This window comes from Lithobates pipiens, unplaced genomic scaffold (genome assembly GCF_037356315.1).
Source record: "Lithobates pipiens isolate NorthernLeopardFrog02 unplaced genomic scaffold, aLitPip1_a1.2 Scaffold_25, whole genome shotgun sequence".
NCBI lineage: Eukaryota > Metazoa > Chordata > Amphibia > Anura > Ranidae > Lithobates > Lithobates pipiens.
In genome coordinates this window covers 82,428,560-82,450,376 of record NW_027507787.1, presented here as the reverse complement: position 1 = coordinate 82,450,376, position 21,817 = coordinate 82,428,560, and the positions used below count along the sequence as shown (strand labels likewise).

Below are 21,817 nucleotides of genomic sequence, written 5' to 3'. Positions count from 1 at the left end.
GCCAGAACAGGCTTTCTCAATGAAGGATTTCCCTCACCTACCTGTAACACCTGCAAAATTGAGTCTTTCTTATGATCTTCTGTATCAAAGACAATGATCACAAAAAAGCCAGAAAACACAGCAATAAAAATCTGAAAGAGGATTTACCCTTTCACACTCTATCCAATACAAAAAATTTTTTTTTTAAAGTTTTCACTTTACATACACTTTAAAGAATGATACTCAGCCTTGTCCTTACAAATATGTTGTTAAAAGGGATTAGGATGGGACATCATGACAGGGACCACCATGAGAAACCCTCTTCCTGTTATGGTAAAGTTACACAGTTGCAATAGTTCTTGACTACAGCAGAGAGATAACTGTGTCTATAACCTACTCAGAACCTGTTCCTCTACGTTAAAGTGATTGCTACTAAGTCATCTTTAAATGCTATTAAAGCTGCAAAAGTATTTAAAAATACCATAGTATTTAGTATGAAATAACTTAATATAAATGTTATCAATATTTCTTACCTTTAGCTTGATTGTGGCAGCTAAAAAGCTAATTTCAGAAAATAAGGCTGAGTTTTGCTCCACAGTACAGTTTTTTGCTATCCACTCAGTGTTTAGGACAGTGCTATTGCAAAGGCTGGAATACACCACTTCACATCCTCTCTCTTCAATATCTACTAGTAAATAAAAGCACTTTGGACAACCTGGGTCCTGGGTACCACATCAAATTAGCTGACCCCTAATTTGATGTGGTAGGCTGTGGGGTCCAAAAATACTCCTTTATGAGTTCACTAAAGAATTCATTGATCTTCAAGGTGAACCTGAGGCTGTCACTCATTCATTCTTAACTGGGCTGATCACTTGTAAACCAATCTCTAATTGGGGATTAACAGGAAACCTAAACATTTTTGTTAGACAAATCCACATTTTATATTTATTTATGTGACTTATATATTGTTGTTGAATTAAAAAAAGCTTTGAATATTTCTGCAAACATCCCATATACTGTACCTGACTTTATATACTTTATATTTAATATTCAAAATGTTCTGTATCTTATTGATTCTTTTTTGATATTAATATTGATATTGATCTGTATCTTATTGATTCTTTTTTTTGTTTTGGTTTACATTTTTTATATGATTTTAAGTTTATACATTTACTGTACATATAAAATATGTTTAAATGTTTTGGGTAAAATATTTCCTGTGTAAACAAGTGTTACAGGTAGAATGCATTAAACTAGTAGGGTAACCCTAAGGCTTCCAGGTGAGCATAATGTGTGTCCCTAATTCGGAGTCATTTGGGACTATTTTAGGACAACTGCCTTTACCTGAGCCTCTGGGAATCCCTTCCATTTTATTACTGCTCATTATCTGCTTGCTGTAAATGGTAAGTAATTAAAAGTTCATTCGCAATATTTAATATTTACATGAGAAAAAGAAATACAAAGAAAATCTACCAAATACTCATTCCCGATGACCAGCTCATGCAAGTGAAAATAAGAAAAATTTAACAGCCCATTTCTTTATGTGGTTAAACTTTGTTTTATTATTTCCAAATAATGCCAGTCTAAATACAAAAACCTGACATTATATTAGATGGTAAAAACCAGCATTTCAGTTTCTGAAGAAATTAGTACATTTTAATATGCAAATAAAGGCAAATAATTTAACTACTAATGTGTTATTTTACTATTTGTCATATTTTGAGATTTTTTAGCAATACATCATGCTTGCATGACATTTGTGTTTATAAAATGAAGTATTATATGACATGTTTTGTAGAAGCCTTTTTTGCATATTTCAATAATCTTACCAAAATAAATAAATAAATCAAACCTCTAATAACTACATGTACTGTGTTATGACCATTCAAGATTGTACAAATTGTATACATAATTAGAATACATATTACATTCTGCATTGGGAAAATATAATTAAGTCTATAACCCATATTATATTTTTGCTATACAGCAGAGATCCTTATCCTTAGCTCAGGAGTCACATGTAAATATAAATAAAGGAAGTGATCCACTGTAAACATAAAAAAAAAGATATGGAAACATTTTAATAATGAAACTACATAATTTCAAAAACATCTGTGAGACCATCTGATTATTACTAGTGTGTAATGAAGCAGGTCTTGAGACATGATATTAAAAGATAAGCACCCGCTGAGAGGCCTTTCCATGAAAGGTAGCTAAGATCCATTTGTGAATTCTGAGCAACTGGTTGAGGATCTTTGCTTTAGAGGTTTGATTTAGTATTGTTCAGAATATCAGAATATGACACTGACTGTTGGTTCTTGGTATATATTGTGATATGTTCCATTGTAAATTGAAAACAAAAGGTATTTAAAGATTATTTTACCCAGAGCATATTTAATAAAAAATCCTGGCATGAGCATGTGAAATATACTGAAATCACTTGAATGTATTAAATCACAGTGCTACTATTAGTAATGAAAGGTCAGAGCTCATTGACACCTTTGAACAAAAAAAATGTATAATACAAGCTAAAAGGGTAAATTAATTAGGATGCGCGTCTTACGTTTCAAAGAATCAGATTTTAACTTTAAACACTATCTGTTGCGTTTGTAGGCTATAGAAATGAATGCTTTTGAAATAAATCACACTTTAGTTGAACTGTGTTCATCAGAGTTGGGAATATATATATATATATATATATATATATATATATATATATATATATATTTATTTATTTTTTTAAATTTATTTATTTATTCCTTTTTTATAAATCTTGATACTAAAGGGTGGAATTATATTGATGAGGGCCAATACAGTTTATTCTATTTCCAGAACTCTCCATACAAGATGTACACCATGTATCATTGTTTTCTTCTCAGTAACGTAGAGTTTAAAATAAAAAGACTAACAACTTTCATTCAATACCTGTGATATATCTGCAAATTCCAAATCTGCAGCTGACTATTTTACCTCCCAAAACAAAGCAGAAGACTTTTAATTTACTTGTTTCTTATGAACCCTCATAATATCTCATGAGTCTATAATATGTGTAGGTAACAAAACAAAAACACAGAGGCCAAAAAACAGTTAACAGTATGCAAACATATGACAGTCACATACAGATTAAAGCAAGCACATGGAGTGGCCCCTTTACTGTGCAAGATAATTAAGATGACTGTAAGCATGGCAGTATGGATCAAAGAAGTCATGGCATTGATATATTCTCATGGCATCATGGCATTTATATATTCTCATCCACATAAGCAATTATTTCTAAATCTATACACTGTATACAACTTTAAAATTAAATGTGAAAATGTATTGCTCTTCTTCCTGTTTTGTGACTGTTTCGTTCTGTTAGCTTAAAGTAAATAAAAAAGACATTTACCTTAAGCTCCTTCAGGAGTTTAACCCCTAAGCACCAACAGTACGCAAATATGCAACCTCTCAGCAGCTGGTCCTTGGTGCTGATCGGCCGCATATTTGTGTACCAATTAGTCGAGAGCACATGCCCTGTGTCCTCCCGCTGTAGTTACTGTTTGCTAACGCAAAGCTCCCTATCACTCCTTTGCGATCGGGAGCTTTCTGATCATGTGATTGCTGTGACAGCCAACCACGGCGGTCACATGATCATAAACTCTGCCCCTCCTCCCAGCATCTGAAATCTCTTTAAGGGCCAGGAGGCACAAGCGTAAAAAGGTTGAAGAGACTACTATTGGCTTGGCCCTAAAAATTACCCCGTCAAACATTTTTTAGCCAATAAGCTTTATCATAGGCAATACAGCCTAAGGCTCCTTTCACACTGATGTGGTGCGGTTTAACTGCGGGTGTAGCGAGTGTACCTGTGGGTTTGGTGTGGATTTGCTGTGCTTTCCCATAGAGATCTATTATGTCCCGTAGTTTTGGTGCACTTTCAGAAAGCGCACCAAAACCATGGGAGATAATAGAAGTCAATGGGAAAGCACAGCTAACCCTCACCAAATCCATGGGTACACTTTGCTGCACCCCAGTGAAATCAAACCACATTGCATTCATGTGAAAGGAACCTAATTCTTATTAAACAAATGCAGCACACAACCTGTTTGACTTAACCTGCTCGATATGCTATTTTTTTACTCCAATCACCTGCCAAGTTAGAATCTGGTAGTATACAATATAGCAGGAAAATGATGAATGTTTAAAAGCAGGTGAGGAAGATGTGAGTTAATAATGCAGGGATACTTAGAATGGCTACTGGAACAAAAACACTGTGGAGAATAAAAACAGTTGAATATGAATCTGAAAAGATGAATGTCCACCTAAGAAGAATAAGCCTATTCTTTGTAGTGATCAAGTTAGAAAATGTTTTCTACTTACACCTGTGTAGCTTCAGGGCCACTGAGAGTGATACGACCAAACCCAACAGACCAGTGCATTGAGGTTTGGTACCCAGCAATGTGATGATGTGATGGGCACAGAGTAATGTTAGTATTAGAAGTGAGTTAATAAAGAAAGAATGGATAAAGAGGAAAAAAAGAAGAACATAGTCAGTAAAGGAAAACATAAGCATAATTAACATATTAAAAGATACCTTATTAAAGGAAACAAGATTGTCAAAACATAAAGAAAAGGTCCAATGATCTGAAAAAATTTAATTACGTGACGATGGGGAAAAAGTAAAAGATCTCAAACGCGAAAATAAATAAAATGTTTTTGGCAGATGATTATTTTTGCTCTTTACGTTTTGTATTTTAGCTGTGTATTAGGCACTGTCATTGGGTTGAAATAGTAGTTCCCCCCCTCATAATATACAGTATATTTATTTTTAGCTTAGTTACAACCACACTACACAGCTAGGATTTTAAAAGACTAACAAAGTGTGGTTGTACAGTATATATGTGCATTTTTTTTTTTATAAAATCATTGATACACATGAAAAACTTGATTCCCAATCTATTGATGGTACTGTTAAATAAAATGTCACATAGTACAAGGCAGGTCATGAGACCAGGTTCTCTTTATCACACAGAGAGCCACAGTGATGGTGATGTCTGAAGTGGTAAAACAGTCAGCATAACCACCATCTCTGGCACTGCAGGGTTGGGAAAATTGAAACCCATGGTCTTGATGTAAGTAAATATGTCACTGATGTACCACCAATGACAGTGCTGCAGCTATGTCAATTACATTACCTTTTGGAATGCCAAAAAAGTAAAGTAAAAAACTTAAATCTAATCTATTAAAAATAGATTAGATTTGTGCCACATAATTGTCCTCTTACTGAAAATTTTTCTTGTTTCCAAAGGTATGCATACACACTTGACACTTGTCTGATGAAGTTGGTGTACAGAGCACAAGCAGAATAACGGTGCTTTCATCTGCCATCGAACATACAATACAAGATGGACTGTATGATTAGAAATGTGATCATCTCACTTTGAAAATGTTGCACACATATCTTGTGTAGTCAGAAATTATGATTGCATTGTAGAAGTTGAATCATGAATATAGATACTTTTCTGCAATTGTCAGGCTAGTGAGGTGAAAGCCAAGTTGGCAATTTTATGTTTTACAGTTTCAGGCTTATGTAATAAAGCCATGATTAAGTGCAAAGTGTAGAAACCCATAACAACTAATCATACTTAAAGCGGAGTTCCCCCTCTTTGTACTCCTTCCCCCCTCCAGTGCCACATTTGGCACCTTTTGGGGAAAGGGGGGACAGGATACCTGTCTTTCACAAGTATCCTGTCTCCCCTCTCGGGAGCCTCAGCTGCGGGTATTTGCATCATCTCCGGGGCTCCCTCCTCCTTCCCTGGGCGCCGGGCCAGTAGGAGAGAGGAGCCTCACGCATGCACAGTAGGGTTCCCAACGTGAAGCCGTAAGGCTACACTGCTTGGTTTCCTTACTCGCAATGGAGGTGGCATGCACCCGACAGCTGATGGAAACATCAGCTCTGGTGCCGACATCGCTGGACTCCAGGACAGGTAAGTGTCCAATTATTAAAAGTCTGCAGCTGCTGGCTTTTAATTTTTGCAGCTGTGGGCAGACCTCCGTTTTAAGTGAATTACCCTTAATTGATAGTTGTGGGTTTGCTGTGTTTATATAATGTGGTTTGCTGTTTACAGGACATCCACAAACCATATACACTTGAAAGTTGGACACACAAAATATACAGTAACACTTTTTGCTACAGAACACATTGACTTTTGACCTTTGCTGTCAGGTTTGCTTTGCTAGTTTGTATGCAATAAAGCCACTCAATACTCTCCTCAGCTTTGTGACACAAAAAAAAGCTTTCCTGACACTTAAGAATATGTACCTATTTATGCTTCTGCTTCTACTTTACTATAGCTGTGACATTTATTTTTGGGTATTCCTTTACATGTCTTTTCGCATCTTCAGCTTTTCTGCGTGGCTCTCAGCTCAGTCTAGGCCTCTATTTAGGCAACATTAGGATGTTCACATGACTGAGGGATGTGTCAGTGTTTTATGAGTGTACTCATTTATGAGTGTACTGCTAACATGATGCCACTGACCAACTCTGCTCAGCCTATTTCTGCCTCTGTACTTGGCATGAATTGCAGCATTAATAATTCAACAAATTAAAATAGTTTCTGAGAATTGGTTTACAAGGCAGTAAATTTGTTCAGTTCTATAAATTTAGAGGTAAGGTAGTTCATAAATACAGCGTAAAATAATCCAATGCTGTAATCTATCTATACTAGTTGTCTGTTTTCTTTATATCTTTCTCTTCTCGCTGCTTAGCACAAATTCATGCACCATTCTGCGATTGGATGTTGTGAGTACCATTTCATGTCTCTGGACATCTTTAATAAAACAAACTAAAAATATAGACACTTCAAATTGAAAGTATGATGAAACGAAATGTATAAGAAGAGTTAACATTTAACAAAACACTCATGTCAATCTAGAGATAATCTCCTAAGACCTCCTGGAAAGGTTGTGCTTAATGTATCCCTCCTTTAAACACACAGACACATCTTGAACCTCCATATTGGCCTTTTAATGTGATAACAAAACAGATAAGTTGGGCTGTGGGGGAGCGTGAGGCCAACCTCAATCCTTATTTTAGTGTTCCTCTTTTTTATTATTATTTAAAAAAAAGAAAAAAAAAGTAAGACATTTCCTTTCTCAAGTATTGTTGGAAATTAATTCTAGCCAAAACTTTATTTGCATTTTTTAAGTTTTAAATCAAAGGGGAACAGCTGGAATCTATTCAATTTATATTGTTGTCTTTCAACTAGTGATATTCACTCTCACTTCTTGTCCCAATGAAGATGCTTACTGGGAGAAAGTAAGGTAACAAAAATAAGAACCTGGGAGTTGGAAGAGAAAACAGCACCACGCCAATAAATAGTCCAACAAACATTTATTTAAACATAAATGAAACCAATGCCCTAAATCGGTTGTAAAGCCTCAAGGTTTTTCACATTCTATGCATTAAGGTGAAAAACCCTCTGTGCTACAGCTCCCCCAGACACCCCCCCATTTTTCTTACCTGAGCCTGATCAGATCTAGTGACGTGCATGAGCGCAGCGGCTCCAGCCACTGTCTCTCTCATTATTGGACAGATTGATAGTAGCAGGAGTCATTGGCTCCTGCTGCTGTCAATCAAATCCAGTGACACGGGGGGCAGGGCTGAGTCCCGCTGTCTGTGCTAATGAACATAGCAGCGGGACTCAGGAGCAAGCCCGCATGGGTGCCCCCAGGGAAACTGATTTCCATGGGGCTTGGGGCTTGGAGCCCTGGCGGGGCACCCGATGAAGAGAATCTGGGCTGCTCTGCAAAACTTACAGAACAGGTAAGTTTAGGCATGCTTATTATTTTTATTTTAAAATAACAAGGGTTTACAACCCCTTTAAGGATTACAATAACCCCTTTATCAAGGCTTAAGAAGCTAATTGGGATTAAAATGGCAGACCAAATTGCTCCTTTATTTAAACAGGATTCAGCAGCTGTTTATTAAGAAAGAAACAACAAATCTGGCCTTACACTAGCAGATTTTTGAACAAACATTCATTTGAAAAATCTCAGTACACTTGATTCCTTGACAAATGTCATTTAAAACTACATCAAACTTTTGTTTCCTTTTAACATTCAATCATGAAACTAATGGACTTTCCCAAATGAAAAATCACATAAACTTTTCGAAATTAGTTTGGTCGAGTAAAAATTTCCAACCTTCTCCTTTGAATTTTTTCGTTATGGCGGTCAAAAACTAATGTCAATTTGACCCCACTAATGCTTAGAAAACTGAACTAAAATTTTGAATGTAACTATAAATTGTAAATAACTTGCTACTAGTGTATGGCCAGCTTTATTATTTGACAAAAAAGTGTTTAATTGCTGGCTGTGGTCCTATTGGAGAAATTTTCAAATGTGATAAAGACAAATAAACACATTTGTTTTGACTGACGTTACACTATTTTCCATCAAGTAATGAAAAATGTATTTTTTCAAAGCAAATATTTTTTTTCAGAGTAGCTATTCCTGAAGGAGGAAGACATACTTCAATGTATTTTTCCACCACATGATAGAAAGATAAGATAAGAAGAAAAAGAAACATGATTTATAAGCTAACACAATTTTAATTCTTGTGTTTGTACTGCAAATTTATACTGTTTACACTGTAAAAGCGCTATCCTGGAGTTTCTAGCGGCTTTTTGGTTTTTGGACATCTACCATTAATCTAGTTTGTCTGTACTCTGTCTTGTCTGTGGCAGTGTAAATGACAGATTATTTATGAAGTGATAGCATTTAAACAGGATCATTTTACTGGCCAGGAGCACAGATCTAATCCTACCATCCGAAAGTCATCCACACATTTTTTCATTATTTATGTTTGAAAAATGATTTATGAAATCATCTAGTTACACGCCCTCAAGGCTTTCTTTTTTGCAAAAGCATATTAACAGAAGTAAAACTGTAACAATTGTGACAACAAGATTTAATACACAAAGCGAAAATAATCTGCAGAAATGTGATGTTCTTCTCCAGCATAGCCACATGAGGGCAGGCAACATTTACGATTTGATTTTTCATACTCAACTGAAAAAATTTCAAATCTTAGACCATCACTGACAACATTTCTGCAACAATTTCACAGATGTAATTATTACAATAGTCTGTCATAGATTTGAAGCTTAACCCTTTCATAATCCTATATTAACTGAGCTCCTTCTGCATTTTTATATATATATTACAGTTACACTTGCCATATTCTTGTAACAGTGTGATTGTCATTCAGAGCTGTTCATAAATGTAATGTACAAGTGTTGATTATATATAGTATAGGGTCATTTTAGATCTACTAACTTGCCAGTAATCAGCACATGTATGGGAGGTCACCCACTCTCACTTCCGATTTTTTTAAGGGGATGGAAAATGTTATCACTTGAAGATCACATCAGTGAATGTATGCAGCTCTGAAATCATGGTTGTCTCTTGAATGATATGAGCTTAATAATCTATGTTTGGGCTGACAAGCCAGCATTGCTGCAAATCAAGCCATCAGCAAAAACATGTCTTGGGTAGCCCCATCTGCAGAAGTAAGGGCACCTTTGGGATCTCAGTAGTTTATGGCCTTCAGCCAGACTTATCTTGTGAATGGGGCCAGTTAAAATAATGATCACCATTAAAAATATATAGAAAGACTGACCACTGTTCTGGCTGCCCTAACCCAGCATCCTTCAGGGTACACATGTTCACAGTCAGATGTTACCCAAAGCCATGGAAATTGTCACCCTTTCTGACCGAAACTGGGGTGATCTTTAACATCAGCACACCCATAGTTGTTTCCTGAGTTTTAGGTAGACCATGAATGCTAGTCCTGAGCTTTAACAAAGACATATGAAGAATTTATTAATTATAATACATACTGCACTTGCTGGGTTTGTGCAACAGAGGCTAAGAAAGTTGTATTCACCATTTAAAAGTGATAAAATGTGTAATTTAACATAGCTGGGAAAGCATGCTAAATATGACTACATCAATAAACTATACCAATTTCTAATGTGACAACAGAAATCAGTCATTTGTGGTGTGTAGGTAGGTGTGTAGTTCTCTACAGTGCCAGTTTAACCAGTGAGCATGCAAGAAAAAGTTGTATTTTGCTTACCCTGAGAGATCACTGCCTCTGGCCTGTGCTTGGCCGGCAATAGCATCCATAATAGCATCTTGGGAATACATGCTGATTGGGGTGTTATACTGGGCGTGAATAATTGTGGCCTTGCCTCCAGGACCCTTGACCTCAATTGGCTTGTGGGTAGAAAGTGCTGAGTCCTTGAGCACATTGGGGTTGAATTGGGGTACGAACTCAGAGCTGACAGGAAGTGAAGGGAGTTGTGAATAGTGCAAAAGGGAAATGGGAAAAAAAAGAGCAGGAAGTGTTAAACGCAGAGCTGATCAAAAACCCATAGCCACATTGTAGGTTATGGTCTTCAAGAGTAAATGGACAACGTATGGAGGGTAATGCATGCTTTAAGTGTACACAAGTCATGCCATGCATATTTTCTAAAAACATTATCCAGACTGAAAGCATTGCAAGAACTTAATTCAAAATTGGTAGTGTGAGAATTTAACATAGAGAAATATAACTCGTTTTTTAAGATCCTATGTAATTTCGGCTTCTGCTTTGATCAAGGAAAATGTATGTTAGGAAAACACCCTCATTGATAACTTTTCTGAAACACTCTGCACAGTCTGAATAGAATGGAGGCAGAAAAACAAGACGAAGTATTAACCCATGAAAGTCTCTTCACAACTCGCCCAAAATGTTTTGGTGGAGTCTGCTAATAATTCTGAAGCCCAATTTCCCACTATTTATTTCTAATACTAAAATAAAAGTGTCACCTATACATTTGTTTTGGTCTCCATTTGAGCATGTACAGTATATCTCTTAATTCCTTTTCCATTTTGAAGTATGCCCTAGATGCACTGTTAAATAAACAGATTATTGAGCAGGTAAATATTTAAAATTGCCAGGAAACTTGCTAGGAAACTTTCCATCAACCCCACTAGTATAATTCATAAGAGATATACAATACAATACTTTAGGTAACATTTAATAACCAAAGGATTTGAAAATATTCATACAATAAATTGTGGGAATATTCAATTGAATTATCCAAACATTTGCAGGTGAAATAAGTAAAAAGGAATTTTCTTTCCATATGATTAGATAATTTAGGTAAATCTTCACACAATTTATTGTGTGAACATTTTTTAATCATTTTCTAATGCCCTCTCATTATGTCTACACCAAGTGGCAACAAAAATGTAACTGTTCTTTTGTGTAAATGTTAAATCATAAGCCTAGGAACACAGACAATAATTAAATACCTTTCTTTAACCATTTGCAGACCGGACCATTTTGCTGGTCAAAGACCAGACCACTTTTTGCGATTCGGCACTGCGTCGCTTTAACTGACAATTGCGCGGTCGTGTGACGTGGCTCCCAAACAAAATTGACGTCCTTTTTTTCCCACAAATAGAGCTTTCTTTTGGTGGTATTTGATCACCTCTGCGGTTTTTATTTTTTGCGCTATAAACAAAGATAGAGCGACAATTTTGAAAAAAACGCATTATTTTTAACTTTTTGTTATAATAAATATCCCCCAAAAATATATAAAAAAAACATTTTTTCCCTCAGTTTAGGCCGATACGTATTCTTCTACATATTTTTGGTAAAAAAATCGCAATAAGCGATTATTGATTGGTTTGCGCAAAAGTTATAGCGTTTACAAAATAGGGATAGTTTTATAGCATTTTTATTAATAATTTTTTTTTTTTTTTTTACTAGTAATGGCGGCGATCAGCGATTTTTATTGTGACTGGGACATTGTGGGGGACCCATCGGACATTTTTGACACATTTTTGGGACCATTGTCATTTATACAGTAATCACTGCTAAATAAATGCAGTGATTCCTGTGTAAATGACACTGGCAGTGAAAGGGTTAACCAGTGGGTGGCAGTGTAGGGGTTAAGTGTTCCTAGGGCTGTGTTACTAACTGTGGGGGGGTTGGGCTTTCATTTAGTGAACACTGATCTCTGCTCCAATCACATGGAGCAGAGATCAGCGTCACTAGTTGCTAGGCAGAATGGAGAAATGTTGTTTACACAGCATTTCCTCCATTCGGCCGCTCCGTGAGACGATCGCAGGGATGCCCGCGGCGATCGAGTCCGCGGGTCCTGCGACCGGACTCACGGGGGTCCCGACCAGCGCGGGAGCGCGCCGCCGGCGGCGCGCTCCCGAAGGCAGGGCGGCATTGAATATTGGACGTACCTGTACGCCAATATGCCTGCCCGTGCCATTCTGTCGACGTACATCGTCGTGCGCTGGTCGGGAAGTGGTTAATAGGTGTAGGGAAAGGCTAGAACCCCGGTCAGCTTTTTATTGCTGTCTGTGTATCTGTTTGATATAAAATATTGTTTTTCCCCCCATTGTATCTCCTACACTTCTGGTTCCTCTTTCACTTCACTAATATGGCAAGGTCTGTTCCATAGCTGTGCATATAGTCACTACAGATGCATTATGGGGCCTTAAAGAACATCTAATATATGCTCACCTTGAATGTAAATTCCCATAGCAAAATGTTTAACCACTTGCCGACCGGCGCACGCTGATGTACGTCGGCTGAATGGCACAGACAGGCAAATGGGCATACAGGTACGTCCCTTTAAATTTGCCGCCGTGCCATCACGTGCGCGCCGCCGGCGGCACGTGGGCGCGCCGGTCGGAACCTCCAAGAATCCAATCACAGGTCCCGTGGACTTGATCACCGCTGGGATACCCGCGATCGCCTCACGGGGAGGACAAATGGGGACATGCTAATGTAAACAAGCATCTCCCTGTTCTGCCTAGTGACAGTGTCACTGATCTCTGCTCTGTGTGATCAGAGAAGAGATCAGTGACATGTCATACACAGCCAAGCTCCCCCACAGTTAGAAACACGCCCCTAGGACACACTTAACCCCTACACTGCCACCTAGTGGTTAACTCCTTCACTGCCAGTGTCATTTACACAGGAATCAGTGCATTTGTATAGCACTGATAGCTGTATAAATGACAATGGTCCCAAAAATGTGTCAAAAATGTCCGATGTGTTCGCCATAAGGTCACAGTCATGATAAAAATTGCTGATCTCCATCATTACTAGTAAAAAAAAAATATTAATAAAAATGCCATAAAACTATCCCTATTTTGTAAACGCTATAACTTTTGTGAAAACCAATCAATAATCACTTATTGCGATTTTTTAACCGAAAAAATATGTAGAAGAATACATATCGGCCTAAACTGAGGACATTTTTTTTTATGTTTTTGAGGGATATTTATTATAGCAAAATGTAAAAAATTATGTTTTTTTTTATAGTGCAAAAAATAAAAACCGCAGGGGTGATAAAATACCACCAAAAGAAAGCTCTATTGTGGGAAAAAAAGGACGTCAATTTTGTTTGGGAGTCACAACGCACCACCGCATAATTGTCAGTTAAAACGACACAGTGCCGAATTGCAAAAAGTGCTCTGGTCTTTGGCCTGCAAAATGGTCCAGCTCTTAAGTGGTTAAAAGAGACGTATGGTCAAAGCTTTTTTGGTTATATTTCTCATGTGGCTCACAAGGAGTGTACTTGTGCTCTTCTGTGTCCAACAATCAGCTGACACTGATCCCACTGTCGACTGACATCACAGAGCCCCTCAGGTCTCTGGAGGGATCCCAACAATAATGACAGGATCCACCTAAATGCCTGACCAGAAGCATGCTGCTGAGAGCCTGAGTCAGCGGCTCCAACCCCCTCCCCAGCCTGGTGCACCAGTGAGCACTGGAGGGGCAGACCACAGAGTCACTGCTCTCTGCTCAGAGCAGACCGAGAACTGAGCGATCATCAGTCATGTGATTGCTCAACTTTCAGGCTTAGAACCAGAGGAGGACAGCTGCAGCATCAGACTGATGCTGCAGCAGGAATTTGAGTATGTATGTTTTTTTTAATTTATATATAGCTTTAACTGTGTAGAATACTAGAAATTTTACCTGTGCCAGCTTTTCAAAATTAAACAGTCTGTGTTTTTACCAATATTTGTAAAGTCACATGGATTCGTCTTTTCCCAATATGGTTGTTCATGATAACTTGTGCCACCTGCAACTGGCATTTGTTTTCTTAGATAAAAACCTATGAAGAATGATCTTTAAAGGCTTACTCATTAACATGTATATTTTGCAACATGTTAGGTGCATTAACTTGCATTCTGCCATTCAAATTAGTTCAACACAATATGCAGCAATGTCACCAGTTTCTGACATAAACAAGCCGGAGGTGTTTTTGTGATTTCAGTTTATGATCAAATTACTTAAATCGCCTCTGATCAATCACCTGTCTTGGAACACATGGCTTTTTACTTGGTAAAGTTCACAGGCAACCTCTGTCCATGCAATCATGCATTAGATTGCAGACAATAGCACAATGCTCAGTATCAGTCACATTGTGGTTGTAGTGCCATTTTTTAGGAGCTTTGGTTAATTTCCAACAGTCTCCTTTTCCATGATTTTGATCAGCATGAATGAATGAATGAATGAAATACTTATATAGCGCACAATGCGAACTGAATCGCCTCTAGGCATACCCCCTTTTTATTAAAGGAGCCACTATAAGACATTGAATGGCTGAACAAAAATTGTGAAAAAATGCAATATGATCATGCATAGTCTCATGACAAATATTACATGTTTGCTCTATTTTTTTTTAACTGCATAATCAAAAATCTCTTTGTAACCTTAGTCTAATGCCCTGTAACACATGATCAGATTTTCCAACAACAAATGTTGGATGTGAGCTTGTTGGTGGAAAGTCCGACCGTGTGTATGCTCCATCGAACATTTGTTGGCGGTGTTTGTGCCAACAAATGTTGGCTAGCAGGTTCTCAGATTTTCCGCCAACAAATTTTTGTTGTCGGACTTTCCGATCGTGTGTACACAAGTCGGACAAAAGTCCATGCATGCTCGGAATCAAGTATGAGCCGGAGATATTACTAGCGTTCGTAATGGAGATATCACGTACGTCTTTTACACTTGTAATTGTTGCCCAACTTTTGTGTGACCGTGTGTATGCAAGACAAGTTGGAACTGACATCCTTCGAACAAAAATCCACGTTTTGTTGGCGGAAAGTCTGATCATGTGTATGGGGCATTAGAGTTACTCTGTAGCCATATTTTTTGTGGGTTCTTCTAGATTCCAGGATGGACCCTTTTTAATGCAGCTGCCATGACAGTCTGAAAAGCCATTGAGTTAAATATCCCCAGCAGGCCTTTCAAGAAAAAATTGCAAATTGAGTTATGTAATGTTAGTACTGCAACTGATGCATCAACTACTGTTTTAACATTAGTGTGCATTACTCCTATATCCACGTACAGCTCTGTTAAGCTGGCTACACATTATACAATTTTCTTGTTCAATTCCCTTTAGGTTTACCTTCAACTATGTAGTGAAAGGGCCTGCCTGATTGCATACAAACTGAAAGTGTTAAGATTTGACCTCATATTATATGATTTTGGTAAATCTAAAGGAAAATTGTATAATGTGTAGCCAGCTGTAGTAGCAGACTCTGTTGTACCTTGTCTGTACCTTGCTTCAGAACAGAAACCAAACAGAATATTTAATACTCAATCTTTCACTTTGCATTGTAGCTTTGAATTATTGGCCTAGAGGCACGTTCCATATATCCCAATCTTTATTACTTGCTCACAGAGATCACACCACTAATGTAAGCTTTAACAGCATCGAATTTACATGCTAAGGCCAGCTGCACATCACGAATTACACAGCAAAGTTAGCATCGCCAAAAGAATTTGCGCCGCTGCACCTACAGCTGAAATTTAGCCCAATTCAGCAGGAATTGGACGAAATTTGAGATGTGTATGGCTACCATGATGAGCAAGTTGCATCCTATTTCTGTTATGTTCTTACAATAACACCACATACCATGCCGACTAAAAAGGCACACAGCAATACAAAGGGTCCAAACAACACATAATAATGCCTTTATACTAACTTGGCAACAGTGTTGGCTATAACCTGCAGAGAGAAAGAAGAGAGGTGAATCAGTCGAGATAGATTTGTTATAAGATGGTAGAGTCATATTAATGATTTTCCTTCTCGCTGTAAACCAGTCACAATGATGTTACAAAAACATGTAAATAATCCACATTGAATATAGCAACTTGGAGAGGTATCAAATATTTCTTACTTCCCAAAGGTGCATCAAAAATTATGGAAGGACCACACTGCAGTGGTCATTACAGTATTTAAAATCATAATTTATATCTACTTTTGTTCTTTGGGCAAGGTTGTTTAGAAGAACTGCATGAAATGCATATTTTATGGCAGTGTTTTTTTTTTAACATGACCATCTATCTGCATACTGTTAAGAGTAATTTTTAGAACAGAAGCATTTTTCCTGTATTTCTTCACATTGATGGCAAGTAACAAAACGATCCCCTGGTCCTTTCAGAATTATTTTGAAAGAGGATAGAAAGAAGAATGGTCTATTATCTTATATTTACCAATCAGGTTTCAGTTTATTGTAGCTGAACATGTTATTTTACTAATCAGTTCTGAGCAATACATATGACTATGTTGCATGATGGATCTAAGTACAATAAAGTATATTTAAAGCCAATGCTTTTTTAAAGTTTTGGATAGATTGGGAAATAGTTAAGCTCCAGACAGTTTTTTTGGTCATCTGTGTCTGACTGGGGAGATTTCTCTTTACTTCATGAGCTGTACACACATCAGAAAGTAGGAGGAAACATTTCAAAAGTGGGGAGTATTCTTTCTTGGATAGTAGTCATTGCCCAAGGTGTTCCTATTGGAAGATGTCCTCTCTGTTCAACTGTTCAACTCATTTTTTTCCTTCTTTTTGGTCCTGACGATGTTGGTCACCAGAACCAATATACTATAAACCTGAATCTCCCAAGTGAGGAATACTGAGCGGGTCAATAACCCTTCTTTACTTTTACCCAAAAATAAAAATAATGTTTCAGCTTTTAAATAACTCATCGTAAGTTAGTGTTCTTGATATGTACAGATGATGGTATTACCTTGTCTATGGGATAGTTTTATAAGAGAAAACCACTAAGTGATAATTTCAGAGACCAGTTAATAATAAACTATGGAAAAATCCTTTTAAGAATGCATTTTGGCTATGGTATTATTTCTTCAAAGTTTTTCATTGTTAATCCACATGCCCCTGATTCTGTTTTACCTTATTACAGTAATGTACAAGGATATTTTAGGATTCAGAATTGAAAAACTGCACATCATACTTGTATTTGAAGGGCACTTGACATTAACTGAAGCTTTCAAGCTGTTTATATCTGTCTACAAATAGAAGGAGAAAACAACTGTATAACTAAAATACTGATGTGAGTAATAGACATAAAATGTGTGGATTACAATTTATCCAGCAAGACTTACAAAGGTTTCATGTCTGCTGGATGACTTCTAAAAGTATTTTTGTGCAGACCTTTTTTCCTCAAGGACGCTGCATGTCATGTTAATCCTAGTATTCCAAAGCATGGACATTTTGTGTCACCTGGTATTTCTATACTTTAATCCTAAAGAATAAATGCACAGAGAGCTTTTAACTGCCTCTGGCTAAATCATAATCCATAATGCATATAGACTGAATGCATACTTAGGAAAAGGGTCAATGCCAGCATTACTGACATTCTGTTCTTGGGGAAGGGATCCTTTTTTACATCACTTAATGCTTTCACACATGCTGTTGACGTCTGGCAACTGACAAGATTTCATAGCATGTATGATTCAAAAATTGCTGTCATGTTTGATTATATCCTGATTGAAATAAACTGGACCATCATCTTTGGTAAATGTTTCCAAGGAGACCACAACCGGCTGCTGGCTTTGACATACACTGCCATTTTATGAGTGTTACAACAGGGCTAGTGATGCTAAATATAAAATGAATGATCCTTTTAAGGAATTGGGCCATGCTAACCCAATATGGCTACCTATGAATAAGGACATATTAAATAATGACCCTATTTTTAGCTGTAGGTATTTAAGAAAATTTAATAAATGTATAGCAAATTTAATGGATGTGACAGTTTCTGAAGAAAACCTTAGCCTAGCTTTCTAAAAATGCTAATAGTTTTCCTGTGATGCTAATCTTATGGTATCACTACTTTAACTTATTGTCAAGGAACAATTATTAAGATCGGGAGTTTAGACATCATTTGAAATAAAATTTGTTGGAGGAATGTTTCATAAAAGTCAGAGAAGCAACATGAATGCCAGACAACTATCATTCTCAGTCCTTAGATTTAAGGTTTCCTATATTAAGTACATGACCCATTAAAAAAGAACCATTTGATCCCTCCATGGCACTGATTATAGTTACCCTAAATATTTGCAAATCCACTTGACAGGTTTCCATTCTGACATTTTTATTTGGAGTTACTGCTGGGGATCTTCACTGCACTTGAGACCTTTTTTTTAGAGCTTTGCATCTGACCATTGCTCCTTTGTTCATGGCTCCTCTTCTTCTTGCTATTTTGTACTGTCTTTTTGCCTTTGCTGACATCATATCTACTGGCTGTTCGGCTTTCCACAATGTCCTAAGCCCTGCATGCCCAACCAGTTTACCTTCTGGATAGGTAAGCTTACAGATAAGAGTTTGCTCAAAGTACATATAGGTTTGCAACCAGTAGTACTCTACAGCTTTGACAATACATTCCACATACTCCTCCAATAAACCCCTTTTACAGCCTTGCATTAGCAGGCAGTATGTCCTAATTAGGGTTTGCTCACACCTTGATGTCAATATAGCTTGACACACTTCTACACTGTTTGTAACTTGCATAATAGGTTATGTACCATGTTTCACTGGTACCGTTTACATTCTTTCAGTTTCATGTGTTGCAATAGGAACAATTAAGTACTGTCTGTGATAATTTTTTTATTTGCACTAACATTGGAATTTTCAGGACAAGCGTTTAGGGTGTACCCCCCTCTTTTTTTCAAGGTTCAAGCAGTATTAGTACACACATTTTTAGCAGTTTTACCTAAAACATACGTTGCAATTAAATTTATACATGATTGCCTGCAGTGTCTTCCTAATGCATCTTCCAAAGCTTGCACCAGTCTTTCCTATGGAAGATGCAATGTTTAACAAATGCCACAGAAGACATAATGTAGGAACTAATGCTAATAAAAGCGTACAATGGCTTATCAAACATTTCACTGTATTGGATATTAGTTCCTGTGTTCACTATTGTAAAATATTTAGTAGTGTTTTAGGTGGACAGCAAGTGTGTGTCTTTTACATAGCGAATGTCACATATCCAGTCAATTCATCTTAATGCAGAATTGTAGGCTTACGGCTAACAACTTAACTTAAATGTGAACTGTTTTTTTTCTGCCTAACGATTAGTGATTTTGTTAAAGTATACTGTATCTATGGTCAAAATTTGAAATCTTATATTCATTTCCACATTGTATTTCATTTTTTTCTAGCCTACTCCTATTATTCCAAACAATCTTGAAGTTTTTAAATTTGCTTTGCGAAGATGCCTACTACCCTGAATTCTGTGACTTGTTATGTTTTCACTGTGAGTAAGCACTGCTGTGTCACACAGATTATAGAGCCTGTCTTCGGATGTACAGAGGTGCTGAGAGGAGGAGTTTCAGGAGGTGGAGTCACTACAGGATTTCATGCTTACAAGCAGGAGTGTACCATGGGATATGTAGTCCTTTAAAATTGAAAGTAAACAGCAGAAGAGAAGCTCCAAAGCATGCAGGAATTTCAGGAAGTTGTGGAAAGAGACGGCCAGCAGGCAGGCAGCACTCATAACATGATTGGAGATTTTTCAGGTAAGTTTATATTGAATTGTCAAAAATAAAAATAGTTTGTATTGCTATTACCATGCTGATGTTATAAAATTAGTACATATGAACGTTACAGTTTTAAAGCTGATGTTTAGCTTTTTTTTTTCTCCACAGCTTTAGTGAACTAACTTATACTACTACTTACTCTTGCATTCCAGGAGGATGCTGTAGAAATCATCTCTGTAAGTTGCACGGCCTTCATCTTGGCACTGAATTTTTGGAGTTATAATGGGTAATAGCTTTGGGTCTTTGGGCTGAACTGCAATAGCGTGGGGTCCCACTCTTCCCTCCTTCCTCATTGAGAAAAGTTCTTTCATTTTTACACTGAATGGTAGAGATGATTACACACAGTGTAAACAATGAAAAAATACTTTTCTCAATGGAGAAAGAAGGAGGAGGAGGTCCCCGTCAGACCATCTCTAATGCAGTTCATCCTGAAGAACCACAGCTATTAACAATCTTAGTGCCAGAAGTTCAGTGCCAGGAAGAAGGCCGGGCAACTTGCAGAGAGTATGTCTACAGGATCCAACAGCCTGCATGATTTGGGACATACTTCATTACAGGTAAGTTAGGAGAAAATTTTTTTTTAGCTAAACTTCGGCTTTGGAATGCTTGCAATTTGAAAGCTTTAAAACCTTCTAAGTTCACCCCCGATTTGATTTAATTTCTTTGTTTTATTATTTTGTATTGCTTCAACATTATATTGTTGAAGCAATAGGAATCTCCCAAGTGCGAACACAGTGAGACTGATTTACTAGAACCAGGGAGTGAAAAATCTGGTGCAGCTCTGCATAGAAACCAATCAGCTTCCAAGTTTTTTTTTTTGTCAAAGCTTAATTAAAAAAGCTGAAGTAAGAACCGATTGGCTACCATGCACAGATTTTGCACTCTCCAGTTTTAGTAAATCAACCCCAGTCAGTAATAAAAAAAACTCAATAAGGTTTCCTATCTTTCCCTTCTCTATCCAAAACTAAAACAAAAAAAATTGCTTTAATTTGTACAATGACAATATGTGAAAATCTAATTGTATTATAAACACATTGATATGTAAAGCACATGGGCTTTTCCTTTGTGCATTCTGACAAAAGTACAGATATCTAATGAAAGTGCTAAAATTATATTTTCTATCTCCACTTTTAATCGTTAACCAAAGGCTTTGCAATGTACAGAATTAAAGCTTTAGTATTTTAAGCTAGCAAAGCGTGCAATTCAGCATTTTATATATAAAGAGTGACTCCTTCTTAAAAACATTCTACATATTTTTGCTTTGTGCTGTTGTGCTACCTCTTATATATTTCTACTATCAACCTCTCATTACTCCTTCATTTGCTTAGTACACCTAAAAAAATAAATTTATGTATTTTAAAGGACTTTTTAAAGGACTTTAAAGGAAAAATGACTGTTCTATTATTTCACCTGAAAACAGAGAATCACCTCATTTGCTAGGAGACACATTCTGCCATTTCTCTTAGCCTCTGAAATATCTGCCTGCTATGGTATCTAGTGAGATATATTAGGAACAAGCTGGAGTCTGTAAGCAGATAGTCATATAGCCATTTTTGGTATGTGTTCAACAGCTGAGCATCCCCTTACAGTCAAACACAGTGTAACAGTATCATTTGGTAAAATAGGTCCCTGTGTCTGTTTTAATCTCCTGAGCTTCAGATGACATTTTTAAGGTAGAACAGGGGAGTAACAAAATCAAATTTATTACTCAGAGGAGAAGATGGAAAAAATGCAATGCATTTCAAAAGTGGAAATACATTATTTCAGAGCTGAATGAATATATACAACTTCACATTCTCCAGATGTTCATGTAACTGCACTCAGCCAGCAGAAGCAATACCCATTTGCAGTAAAGAGTAAAGTCAGCAGAGGAATCCTTTACAACTTTCCTGTACAGAAATGAAAGCAGTACGCACCGAATGATGAAG

The 21,817-nt window shown here is 37.0% G+C and overlaps 1 protein-coding gene across 2 annotated transcripts in view; it reads right to left on the bottom strand.

The window, feature by feature from the left end:
* LDB3 (LIM domain binding 3) overlaps window positions 1–21,817 on the bottom strand; it is a 163,550-nt gene that overhangs the window by 5,947 nt on the left and 135,786 nt on the right. Inside the window, exons 5-7 of one of the 2 annotated variants that reach the window (XM_077454606.1) lie at window positions 16,027–16,049; window positions 10,097–10,300; window positions 4,336–4,356 (exon numbers count right to left, since the gene is read on the bottom strand). In XM_077454606.1, the coding sequence (XP_077310732.1) occupies window positions 4,336–4,356; window positions 10,097–10,300; window positions 16,027–16,049 (248 nt within the window). The remainder of the gene's footprint in view (window positions 1–4,335; window positions 4,357–10,096; window positions 10,301–16,026; window positions 16,050–21,817) is intronic. The other variant, XM_077454607.1, reaches the window with a different exon arrangement.